Source organism: Rhinichthys klamathensis, unplaced genomic scaffold (assembly GCF_029890125.1).
Source record: "Rhinichthys klamathensis goyatoka isolate OS25496 unplaced genomic scaffold, OSU_Roscu_1.1 h1tg000567l_1, whole genome shotgun sequence".
Taxonomy (NCBI): domain Eukaryota; kingdom Metazoa; phylum Chordata; class Actinopteri; order Cypriniformes; family Leuciscidae; genus Rhinichthys; species Rhinichthys klamathensis.
In genome coordinates this window covers 391276-404854 of record NW_026607033.1, presented here as the reverse complement: position 1 = coordinate 404854, position 13579 = coordinate 391276, and the positions used below count along the sequence as shown (strand labels likewise).

At 35.3% G+C, this 13579-nt stretch overlaps 1 protein-coding gene across 3 annotated transcripts in view; it reads left to right on the top strand.

Moving 5' to 3' along the window:
* Positions 1 to 13579, top strand: part of lrrk1 (leucine-rich repeat kinase 1) — a 107873-nt gene that overhangs the window by 79583 nt on the left and 14711 nt on the right. For all 3 annotated transcript variants that reach the window (XM_056239567.1, XM_056239565.1, XM_056239566.1), the window contains 2 exons: positions 7008 to 7159; positions 13224 to 13341. In XM_056239567.1, coding sequence (XP_056095542.1) covers positions 7008 to 7159; positions 13224 to 13341 — 270 coding nt within the window. The remainder of the gene's footprint in view (positions 1 to 7007; positions 7160 to 13223; positions 13342 to 13579) is intronic.

Genomic DNA, 13579 nt, shown 5'->3' with positions numbered 1-13579 from the left:
ATAAGTCTCTGATGTCCCCAGAGTGTGTAGGTGAAGTTTTAGCTCAAAATACCCAACAGATAATTTTTCACAGCATGTTTAAATTGTCACTTATTGGGGCTGCGAAAAACGTGTGTATCCCTTTTAATGTGTATCCCTTTAAATGCAAATGAGCTGCTGCTGCCGGCACAGAGGGCGGAGCTTCAAGAGCTTGCGCTCAGTGTCAGGATAATCTATTAATACAAGCCTGCTGTAGCGGACCCCGTCCGAATGATGGCCAAAAATATACTGATGAGTTAATGAAGTTTATTGTACATCACACAAAAGATGAAGCGTCAGTTTTACTCAAGAAAATCACCGTAAGAGCTGAATAACAGTATAAGAAGTGCGCATTAAAGTCTTATCCATAAACTCTCTCTCCCTTTCTTTATCATCAACATACACAGCGAATTACACAAAACACTTGTTACAACTAACAGTAAACAAATATATACACACCTTTTCAGTTGCTTAATAAACTGGTCAACTTTATATCCGTAAAAAAACTCTATGAACTGTAATAAAGTGCGCGCTCTCCCTTTCATTTCTGCCGTGACCAGTAACGTTAGGCCTATCGCACCGGAGACTGTAAGCTGGATCACGAACAGTTGGTACAGATCCATCCTCGAGTAACAACGACTGCTATGTTCATTCTTACATCTTATAACAAAACACCTCAATTGCTTAGAAGACATTCTTGTCTACAGCTGCTCCGGCGTCAAAACAATGGCGGACTGTGTACAGCTCACTCTCACTCAGGGGCGGGTCTATGCTAATACGGCAGTGTCAGTCAACAGTTGTGGGCGGGGCTTGTGCAAATCTACGTCTCTTGCCCAGAATCTGAAAACGGCTTGTTCTGAGACACTGCTTATGATTTATGGGGATTTTAAAAAAAAAAGGACTGGGTGGATTTTTATCATTACAGGGTGGTTGTGTACACACACTGCCAACACACAATTATGTTCAAACACCATGTAAAAGTGAATTCTGCATAATAGGTGCCCTTTAAAGTGCCCCTATAATGCTATTTTAAAGGTTCCTTATTTTGTTTTGGAGGTCTCCCACAATAGGTTTGCATGCGTTCAAGGTCAAAAAACAATTTATTTTCTCATAATAAACATCGCAGCATCAGCTCTTTTCTCACAGTGTCTGAAATGGTTCGATAAGGGATTCATGTCTCTAAACCCCTAATTTCCAAGAGCCTACTCTGCTCTGATTGGTCAGATGGCCCAGTCTGATGTGATTGGTCTACAACTAACAGTGTGGAAACAAATAGTTGGTTTTTACTGTATGAATTCGAGTCCTCACCCTTTGGAAGTCCATGCAAAGTGGATTTGCTTTCACAGCGCAGAAAACAGCTTCTTCTCAACGTTTTGACAACACAAACCAAACTCTTCCAGGTCTCAGCTACAACTACAGTGTTTGAGGGCGGGTCAAAGTAGATGTTGTGTGCAGGCAGCCAAATAAGACCATAGGCTAGCATTATACAAATTTGTTACAAGCCCTATGTAGGTTCAAGCAGGAAGAAGCAGGAACTAATTGTAAGGTATTATCCAAAAAAGCATAATAGGTCCTCTTTAACCCTCTGGGGTCTGAGGTGTTTTTGGGGCCATTTGGATGTTCTGTGATGCCCTTACATTTGTGCTTTTTTCAGTTATTTATAAACATGTTAATGGCAAAGGTGTAAATTCACTCTATATAGCACAAACAGGGCTACCATAATCTGTGAGCAACTTGTATGTACATTGTTTGTATTTTTAAGAGAATATTGTTTATGCGTGGTTATTGAAAAAAATTAAAATGAAAGCTGCTGAAATAAGACCACAAAACAAATACTAAATATGTGTCCACAAGACTTTTGACAAATGGATGTTGACGCTTCGAGTTCTGGCTTCAAAATGATCTGAAAATCATCCTTCCTAATCATTCACATAAACCAATAGATTGTTTTAAATTTTGAAAAACATTTTTTTGTTTGCCAAGGCAATATGCAGATGGGCGGAACGGCCCAACCCCTATCATGAATATTAAGTGGTTCTCAGACAGTGACCCTACATAATAATGAGCCTTTCATTCAGGGGTGTCACACAAGAAATAATGCAAGGACAATATATATATATATATATATATATTGTCATTGCATTCTTTCTTGTATATATATAGCCTAAATATATATATATATATATATATATACACACACACACACACACATATATATATATATATATATATATATATATATATATATATATATATACAAACAATCAAAATATAAATGAAAGCCAAAAGCACATTTTTAGTCATACCTGGAAACAAATTCTAGTCAAATGCTATATGGGCCATTCTACAGAATCTTGAAAAGAAAATAGTCTTTTTCCATAAATGTCTTATAAAGTATTATTTTTTAAAGTAGACCAATACAATAAAAATAAACCAGTCGCATTTCAAAGTCGTTCGCGAAATGACCGCCAGGTGGCGCAAAGGGACATTTATCAAAACGTAAGTGGGGCTAATGTCAATTAACAGTAAGGATGAAATTCTACAAGTTATGGTAATTTGCAAATAAGCCTACAACAAACATTTATTTTTAAACAAATATTTTTAAATATGCAACATGCACGTTTAAACAACAAACAATACAATCTGAACCAGCGCTTCTGCTCCTGTATTGAGACATGCAGCGCGTTGCAGTTACGATCCGGGTTCCAGTGGCCTTAATACATTCACGGCTTTTTAAAATGTCACAAAGCGTTTTGAGATGGTTTTGAATGAAATATTGAAGTTTATAATTAGGGTATTTTGGCACACCACGCCGAGTGGCTATGCATTATTCTAAAATCTGGCTTTATTCTGGCATGTTGAATTAGAGTTTGACAAACGCGGCGGCGCGTTCATTTGAATTTATTTTTCTCATAACAGCTAAAAGAACTTACTGCGTAATTGTTGGTCATACAGATAAGATATCATCTTTTAAAACTGTAAAAGGTCTACTTTTATTCATGTAGGCTAAAGTAGGCCTACACTCACAGGCTAACGACAAAACGTTTTCTCGCTCATGACAAACAAACGTTTGGGCATTTCTCAGTGAGAAAATTCATAGCCGAGTGGTAGAACTTACGGTTCGGTCATCAAGATGACACGGGTTCAAATCCCGAACAAACATGGTCTATTGTAAATTTTATATTTATTAATGCAGAGAGATTTGTGTAGCTCTAAAACTCTGGTACACCATACAGTTTTTTGCTTATATTTATAAAATAAAATTACCATGCATTTCCATTTTACACTAAGGAACAATAGTATCCAACAGAACGACTTTGCATCTGTACCAATCGTATGAGGCCAATCGTAATTTCAAAAGCAGTTCTGTAAAAAAAGTAATTTTATATATATAGCCAATATATATATATATATATTTTATTAGGCCTATTATTATTATTTTTTTGATTCCCTACAACCTAGAGTTTTTAAAAACATGGTTTTAAGTAAAGTGTGATTTGCCAGGGGGACGGGGATTTCCTTCTGGTCTAAACATCCCTGCTTCTGCTGAATTATTTGAATCCCCACACCCCTCCCTCCACAGTAATCAATGCTATAGGCTACTTCACCAATAGACCATATCAAACATAAAATAGAGATATGCAACAGAACAAGCACGTTTAAACAACGATAAACAATAAAATCAAAACCAGCGTTTCAGTTGTCCATAGTTCAAGTGGCCTTAATGCATGCACGGCTTTTCAAAATTTCACAAAGCGTTTTGAGATTATTTTGAATGAAATATTGAAGTTTATAATTAAGTGTTTTGGCAGACCACGCCGAGTGGCCCTATGCATTTTTCTAAAATCGGGTTTTATTCGAACTTTTGCTAACGACAAAAGTTTATCTGTCGTCTCTGTCTCCGGGAACTGCGCGTCACAAAAATGAACCGAAAGCCACTTCAGCTCAGTCACTATAAGAAATCGGCTCTGTCTAATGCCTTTAAATGTCTAAATATTCAGGCTAATAAATGTTATCTGATTATGTAATCCATATGAAAACGAGAGGTACAGAGGATCTACTCAAACATGTAGCCTATGTAAGCGCTTCCCAATGAGAAAATGACAAGGGTGAAAATCTCGCTCTAATGAAATGTAGCAGGCTAAATCGCCCTGAATTAAAATGTAAAAACAGATCAAATAATGTATTTGTCGAAATGTTGCGATATTGTTTCATTTAAGTTCATAATTATTCTATAGGCCTACATGTTATTTAATTTAGCAGCATTACCACGAAGCACCGTGGTTCGATATTTATTTGAATAATAAAAAAAATAATAAAAACTTAATTCACAAATTGCATGCCTGGTTGAAAGGATCCAAAGATCCCTGTAGAATTTATTATTAAGTTGAACATTTTGTTCATGACAACAAATGAACATGCGTTTTTTCAGATTATATTTAGTTTTGCTTGGAAAAAGCTGGCCCAAACCAGTTTTATTTCATCAATTATTGAAATAATGAAATATTTAGTAATAAACTTTTATGACAGAAAATTCACTAGGCTACATGTAACTTAAATCATTTAATTCCTTCATTATCAACACTGTCTAGAATAGCGATTTAAGTGTGAATTACGACTTCTCTTTGTGTTAAATCAGCCTCAGACTCCGATAGCCTGTGGGGGGTTGGGGGACAGTTCAGTGCTGTGCGCGCAGGACAATAGGCCTAGGTGTTAATGTTCCTCTTTCATATGGAGAGCGAGGGAGACTAAATAAACTTGTTAAAAAGAGATTCAGCGCGAGAGAGGCAAAGAAAAACGCATGTTTTAATTTAATTATGTTGCTTTGGACAATTTTCGTTTTGTAGGCCTACTGTTTTAATTGTTTAATGTCATTTATTTGGCAATACAAATTTAAAATGTCGCAAGAATAATATTAGCCTAGTGTTTCTTATTTTGCATCGCAAAAGAAATAAACTCTAAACCCGATGCAACCCTGTTTTAAATAAAAAAAAACACTTTATTTAAACCTTGAAATGTTCGAACTTGGTTTCAAACTTAAGTAATTTTAGTGTTCTTTTACATTACACAATAATTTAGCAGACTAAAGACGAGCTTCTTCATTTTCATTTTCTGATGCAATCGGCTGACAATCTTCCTTCATCAGTTTGTGTCCTTTGTGCAGCGGCTGCGGTTCTACTGGAATGTAGCAAATTTATGTTGTAATGATAATTAAACAAAACTCTTGACTTTAAATAAGTAAACAGTTATAAACAGTTAGCTATTTAAGCATCAAGAAGGTAAAATATAAACGCTGTTGGCCAACATCGGTTAACAACATGTATGCCACATTGAGATTCGATCTCGGGTCGATTGAAGCTCCCTGAAGCTCGTGTTGATGCGTTGATCACTGAGCCACCGTTTGTACGCTGTTAGAGTTAAAGTCTTATGCTTTTGTAAAGCTTCATTGATGTAGCCTAAATGTTTTTATTGCAATGTTTTATGTTTTCATTATTTATTCAATTTCATTTCAGTATTTCAGCCTAATTTCAGTATTGTGGTAATGAATTATTTTAACTACGTTTCACTTGTTGAATTCATCTGCTACCAGCTTTCAATCGCTCTGAATGAGCAGCAGATTACGCATTAGAGAGAATAAACGAACACTTTTCAGAGTCTATGATTGTAGCGCCTCTTAGCGGTAAAAGGTAGCAAATACACCCCACATTTTACCGCCGCGGTGGAACGGCTGATGTGGGCGTTGTCATGGCTTTCCTCTACATTTGCGTTTGAATAGCGCGCGTTCTCCGTGGGCGTGTCAGATTAACGCGTAATGAAGTGTAATGAGCTGGGGAAAAAAATTCTGACAGCACTCTCTTTTCATACAGATTACATAAACTGAGAATATTTGTTTTTTATATAAATTACTTCATTGAAAAGAAGAGAATTCAAGCTTCATAAAGAAAAATCTCTCGTGCCTGTGTGACAAGTATTTGCAGAGTTAGAGTTAATTTTTCGGACGCGTTTCAGAATGGACTGCACTGACAGAGAGAAGGCAAAACTCGCATCATGTTTATTTTTCTTCATTTGACAAAAAGCACAACACTTTGTTTTTATTGTGAGTATACAGAAAAATAATATACACTAAACAGGATCGACTGATGTATAACACTTACATGTAAGATTAAAATCAACAGAGTATTTTGAGTCTCTTTTGCACTGATAAGAAAAAAAGTCTGCCTATCGCGCCGGCGCGATAGCCGACCCCAGGGGGTTAAAGATGCTGTCAGTGTGAACGCCCCATAATATTAAGTTGATTGCACAGAGAAAAATACTTCTAACCAGTCATTTTGGCTTGGGATAATGTCATTAATTTAGTTCGTTTGTGATAAATAAATAAATCTGTTTATGTAGATAAATAAAAAGTTGAATATTGCATTTTTACTTGGGGGAAAAAAAGTTATATTATTGAAGTTATATTATGTGTTTCAAATGGAATTTGAATTAATAATTTAATTTAAAATAATATTTTCATTTAGCAATGATTCATTAAATTTATCAAAATTGACAGTAAAGACATTTATAATGTTACAAAAGACTGCTGTTTCAAATAATTGCAGCTCTTTTGAACTTTCTATCCATCAAAAATCTAGGGAAAGAAATGCATCACAGGTTTACGTGGCAAATTAAATGTTCAAATATATTCAAGTAGAAAACAGTTATTTTAACTTATAATTATATTTCTCAATATTACTGTTTTACTGTATTTTTGATCAAATAAATGCAGCTTTGGTGAGTATAAAATACTTTTTTAGATGTTTTAAACATTAAAACATTCTACCAACCCCAAACTTTTGAGTGGTAGTGTACATTATGTCATAATGGTTATTGTCTTAGTTCTTAACATACACCTGAGGCAAAAATAGTCATGTAGGCACATTTTAACCTGCAGATGTTGTGAAATAAGGCATGTACTGTATCTAATATGTCCTGTCCTCCTGTGGCTTTAGCGTCCCTTGGCTGCTCCTCTCATGAGACAGATGCAGGATCCCAGTTTTGCTTGTCTCAGGTACCTGCTGTCCTGCCAGGAACACAGTCAGCTCTTCTTATCGCCGCTGCAGGGCCACAACGCCGTATTCTGGGATGGAGACAAAGACGACAGGTGGGTTCTTGGGAATAGAAGCATGAAAACATGCCTTTCTTACATTTTCACGTGGCATTCCTTGTCCGATTGTGCTGGTATCATTAAGGTTTGTGCATCTGTGATGTGTTTGCAATTTTAGATTTTGTGGCTCTGTTCCAAAACCTGATAAGCTGACATCATGTCTTCTGCCTACAAAGCTGTCTTCTAAGGCAGAATCCTAAATGAAATATAAGGTCCTACTGATTTGGCATGCTCTAAATAGGCAGTTTCAGTTTATTTTAAAAGATCTCAGTGTTAACACGCTGTTAAACTGCTGGCATGCCTGAAACATCTCCAGTTGACTAGCAGAGCATTCATTTTGTTTGCTTGTTATAGAAGCGATCTGGCGCTGGAATGTGTTGTTTTTTAAATCATGCTGAGCGTTCGTTGTTGCTGTTATCAGTGGCGGAAGACAACTGTGCTCTCTTTGCGCTTGTGCACTTCACACAGACGAGCGCTTCAATCTTTCGCTCAACGCCGTTGTGGAGACTATTCGTTCTGGTGAAATAACAAAATGCACACAAACGTGTCCATGCTCTTGATATACAATCACTGATTAACCTCTTTGGCTTTTAATGGGGAAAAATACTATACAAGGGTGGATTAGAACCCAGAACCTCTGACACGCTTAACAAAAGTTCTACAGACCATTAAGGTGCAGGAGCGTTCTATGTGAATCCATGCACTTATTCACTGATGTGAAGAATCTCGGGACTAACAATATTGTATTATAGTAGATGTAAGGATGAAACTATCACGTTAAACATGACTTTTATGTCGATAAATTAAACTCAATTTACTATTGAAATTGATTTCTGGACATTGTAATGTTTTTTTTTTTTTTCTGCAATTGTTATTGTTACTCCCACTCCTGTCCCACCCACTTTTTAAACAAAGTTATGCCACTGAGTATGAATTTATTTATATATTTTTAATTACATTGAACATTCTATTCTAGGTTGTTAATGATTGAGTCTTAAGTATATTTAATATAGTTAATTTACATTTCTCTAACTTCATCCCAGTGTAGTACTATTTGTTTAATGTTGTATTTATTAATATTTTGATTTAGCTTTTATTTTTATATTTATATTTTAGCTTTAGTAAATGTATTTTGGTGTTTTTTATATTTCTATTTAGCTTTATTCAGTTATTTATATTTTAGTTTTTAGTAATTTCAGTACTTAAACTTATTTTATTTCAGTTAGTTGCCTAGGCAACATTTTTAATTTTCATTTAAAGCTCCAGTCCGTAACTTTTTTGGGTTAAAAATCATCCAAAATAAATTTTTGAGCAAGTACATAACCAGCCAGTGTTCAAAACTATCTGCTTGCCTTAGCTCGATTCAAAACGGTAAGCTTGTAATAATGTTTTTAATTCCAGTGGTACTGGTGGATTTCCGCTGGAGATTCGAGCATGTGTTTGCGTCATTACGTCACATCTGTACACATAAACAGTGGTGGAGGAAGTACTGAATCTCAGTACTTAAGTAAAAGTACAAAAAACCAGAGACATATTTACTTTAGTAAAAGTAGAAGTACCACAATGACAACCCTACTTAAGTAAAAAAGTAAAAAGTACCTGATTTTAAATGTACTTTAAGTATTAAAAGTAAAAGTACTTGCATAACAATTTATTCTCTTAATGTCTATATTCTAATGATTAATAAAACAGTTAATTCAAACTCATTCAACCCAATACTCATATAATGATGTTCAATATGATGGAAAAGCAGTTATATTTTAAGTTTTTGTCACCATTTCTGAACAAGCTTGCAATTAGGCAATATACACATCAAGCTTACTATATAGCCTACCCTTACTATATACGGTATACATATATATATATATATATATATAAACACATATTATGTTAAAACGCCGTATATGACGGCGTTTGGCTGTAAACGCGATTCATTTATGGCGTAATTCTGAACCTCTTGGCTTGCCATACTAATCCTAACCAAACGTATAATACACACGCACCCCACATCACTACTAAACCTACCTTTCTTTTACTGTCTATGAAACCTACCAATGCGTTTCCTATGCATGTAAAAACTAATTTTCGCGTATAAATTGCACGATAAACACACTGCGTGTTATAGAGACGCATTTAGTGTGACCGGGTTGATATATCTATGGCAACCAAACTTCACTGGTGAGACAGAAACGTGCGATGAACGGACGGTCAGGAAGACGTTTTGGCAGGGGAAAAACTGATCAGAAAATGTAACAGAACGTTGTAGAAATGTAGTGGAGTAGAAAGTATAATAATTCCTGCAAAATGTAACGAAGTAAAAGTAAAAAGTATGCACTATTGATTCTACTTAAGTAAAGTACAGATACGTGAAAAAATTACTTAAGTAAAGTAACGAAGTATTTGTACTTCGTTACATTCCACCACTGCACTTAAAGAAGGAGTCTCGGCTAGTAGGCTATATTGCGAGTGAGGATGTTGGAGGTGGAGATTCAGGAAAAACTGCGGACTGCAGCTTTAAGTTTGTTTGTTTTATTTTTAAGTTTAATTTATTTCAGACTTATTTCAATTAATGAAAATATTTTTAAAAGTTTTAGTTTTATTTAACAGTAACAGCACTATTTATTGCTACTATCTTAAATACATTTCATCACATTGTATGATAGGATTACCTTCTCCGTTAAGTATGCACCTTGGAATTCAGCCAAGACATGAGGGTTTTGGAACAGCTGACGTGTCATTAGTGCTCCTATGACGCCTTAAAATGTATGCAGCTCACTAGGTTTTGAGGTATTCAGTAATGAGACAGAAAGGCCAAAGAAAATAAAATCTCAAAGAACAGGTTTGCACTTTACAGAAATGGCCCTCGTATGCAGGTACAAGTCAAGTCACCTTTTATTTATATATCGCTTTATACAATACAGATTGTTTCAAACCAGCTTTACAGAGATAACAGGAAAATAAGTCCGTTCAGTGTTGATTCAGTTCTGTTGTAAAGTTGAAAAAAATCAATTATTAAATTAGTTAATTTCATCTGTAAAGCACTTCTACAAAAAAATGATTTCATCGTCCAGCTCAGTTTAGTTCTCGTACAACAGCGTCAGTACAGTCAGATCTGTAATATTGTTGAATATTACAAGCCCCCATACCAGCCCATAATCAACCCTTTCACTCCATTTCCCTCATTTAAATGCTCTCCCGTTTTTCTATTTACTGCCAATTGCTCTCCTTCAGACCTCTTGCTCACTCATATAAACACCCTCATTAAAATCATTCAGGAATCTCATTTTCCAGCTTCCCTTGACGCTTTCAAGCCTCCTTTCAAAAAATGACTCATTTTAATATTCATGAACATATATATATATATATATAAGAACTTCTTATTATGCATGACGGCCTAACAGGCTGATAAATGCCCTGCCATGTACAGCTGGCCTCATCTGATCATTGGCTGCTTTGTTTGTGAGCACTGGATCTTTCTACAAGACACTTAGACGAAAGGCTTCACTTTTATCTTGCAGCGCAGGTGTTTGCAATTACCATCTTTGCCCGACATCATGCCAAATGGAGCCGCTGTAGTCGCATTGGAGGTTCCTTCAATACCTCATTGCGGGCAAAACAATGAAGGCTTTGTCTTGCGTTAATCGTCATATTAGGCCGTGACTCCTACCTACCTAGTGCCCTACTCTAAACATGGGCGTGAGTGCTTTCAAATACAGACAGTATGCTTTGAGATGGTCAAAAAACAGCTGGAAACAATATCAGGGAATTTTGATTAAAAATAAATCAAAGTGACAGTAAAATATTTATTATGTAACAAAAAGTTTATATTTTAAAGAAATTGTACTTTTGGACTTTCTATTAATCAGTATTCAAAGAATCCTGAAAAAACGTATCATGATTTCCACAAAACACAAATAAATTCAGGCTTGGTGAGTATAATATACCTTTTTTCAAAAACAACCGCAAACTTTTGAATGTCGAGTTTTGCTCTGCTCTGTAATATTTCATTGGGTAGAAATTGATATTTGTTGCTGTTTATGTAGATAACAATAATCCTGTAATCTACCAAAAACTGTAACAGCCATGGAAATTAATTTATAAAAAGAGTGGAAAGATGGTTAGATGGTCTCAACTGGTTTAAGTTGGTCTCTCATCTTAGCCAAGTTGGGAAGCCACATGGTCTCCCAGTTTGACCAGCTAAAAAGAGCAAATAAACTGTCCTAAAACAGGCTAAAAGACCAGACTGGGACACCTACCCAATTAGTTTTTCTGGTCTTTAAGTTGGTCCATTCTGACCAAGCTGGAGTTTAGAAGAAAAGCCCTCTAAAAACTGGTAACAGGCCAGTCTGACCAGCTAAAACCAGAAAACCAGTTTATGCTGGTTTAGGGTATTTTCTTTTCAGCAGGGAAGACAAGACATCAGATAATTGGCACAAAACAAACAGTAAAAGCTCCATGTGGGATTTGAGATCTAATGCCCCCCTTGATCATTGGATACCAGCAATATTCTGTAAATTATATTTTAAGTACATTAGCTTGAGCTTGGCCTGATTCACTTTGTCACCGCATGCCTTTATTTGTCCAAGTTTGACATTGCCAATTAGATTATTGCGGCTTCATAAGCGAAAAGGAAAAATAGAAAACAAAATAAACAACTTGCTAGGGTATTTGGATCAGAAGCGTCCATAGTTAAATTATGGAGTGTGTTCTGACGGATTGAATCATTTGGGTCCTGTCACAGCGCGCAGTCAGATAAATGACTCGCTGATCAAGTAATGAATCAACGTTGCCCAAATGAATTAACGAAATATCTAAACCTGCACAACGCCCCATGCTGCTGAGAGCTGTGCACCCGCATAACAGCATAATGTATAATAAATGTTTAGATTAAAGACTGCTCATAAATCAAACCCTGCATTAAACTCATTTTGGCTTTGTAACATATATGTCCGTAAAAAAGGACTACTCAGAACATAACAGCCAGGACTTGAGTTATGTTTTTTAGTGGCGTCAAGCATCATTATTGCTGTGTAAAATATCAAGTTTTAAAATGAATATTTCCAGGCCTTAATGAAAATTAAACAGTCATGGAAATGTGAATATAAAGGAATAACACAGAGACTTGTGGGCATACTCTTTTGAATTGAGCCAGTAAGTAATCACCTGTCAACCACCCCGAACCAAGGTTATTATCGTAAACTAAAACTAAAACTACAAAGAAAAAAAATGTCTTTATTTGAAACAAAATAAAATATTACAAAAATTACTTATTTTATTACAGCTAGTTGCTAAGGCGTCATTTCTAATTTTCGTTTAGTTTTGTTTAAAAATTTAAGCTCTAAAATAACTCAAACTAATAAATAAAAATGATTAAAAACTATAAACCTATTTAAAACACACAACAAAATTATTATTTCATAACTAAAATGAAAGTGAAAACAGAAAATATAAAAAACAATCTAATTCAAAATATAGAAACTGCATAGGAACATCCTAGAAAAGTGTTCTATTTATGTACTAGTTACGCATGTTTTTATTAATATTTTGAATTAACTTTTATTTTACATTTTTAGTAAATGTTTTGAATGAACTTTTATTTAAAATTTTCAGTTATCATTTAAAAATAATAATTTTGTCTTTTTTATTAGTTGTTCTATTACTAGTGGTTTGCCATTTAGGTTTAATTTATTTTATTTTAATTTATTTTTTACTTGTAGTGCAACTTCAGCTTATACTCATTTCAGTTAGTTTCCAAGGTAACATTTCGAATTTTGTTAAAATAATTAAAACTAAAATCAAATTTTTATATTTCATTTTATCTCTGCTTCATTTCACTTAACAAAAATGTTTTGTTACCATGTCCCTAGCATTTCTTTTTTCACAAGAAAAGCACCACTGGCATTTTCTTAATTTTAAACCTGCTGTGTTCCAAAGACACATCTATGTTTCTGTGTGTGTGTGTGTGTGTGTGTGTGTGTGTGTGTGTGTGTGTGTGTGTGTGTGTGTGTGTGTGTGTGTGTGTGTGTGTGTGTGTGTGTGTGTGTGTGTGCGTATCTTACAGGAACTACACCGTTGTAAACTTGGCCAAGGGGCAGGTGGAGGTAAAACGGATGTCATGCCCGGGAACACGTCTGAGCTGCCAAATAAAGATGGAGAACACCCTGTGGACCGCCACTGAGGTGAGCCTCTGGGAAACATGGTGCGGCTCGCTGTCAGTCGCTGCATTCTGTTCAACAGTGTAGGAATGTTACCAAGGCAACAGCACTAATGGATATACACTGTCCTCCGGCTCTCACAGTGAAGAAGATGTGATGTAATTAATGTTTGTTGCTCAAGTGTTATTTGTGATTTCTTCACCACTAGCAGGATAGCAAACAAAATGACCATTTTCAAACAGGTTTCCTAAATAGATTCCTC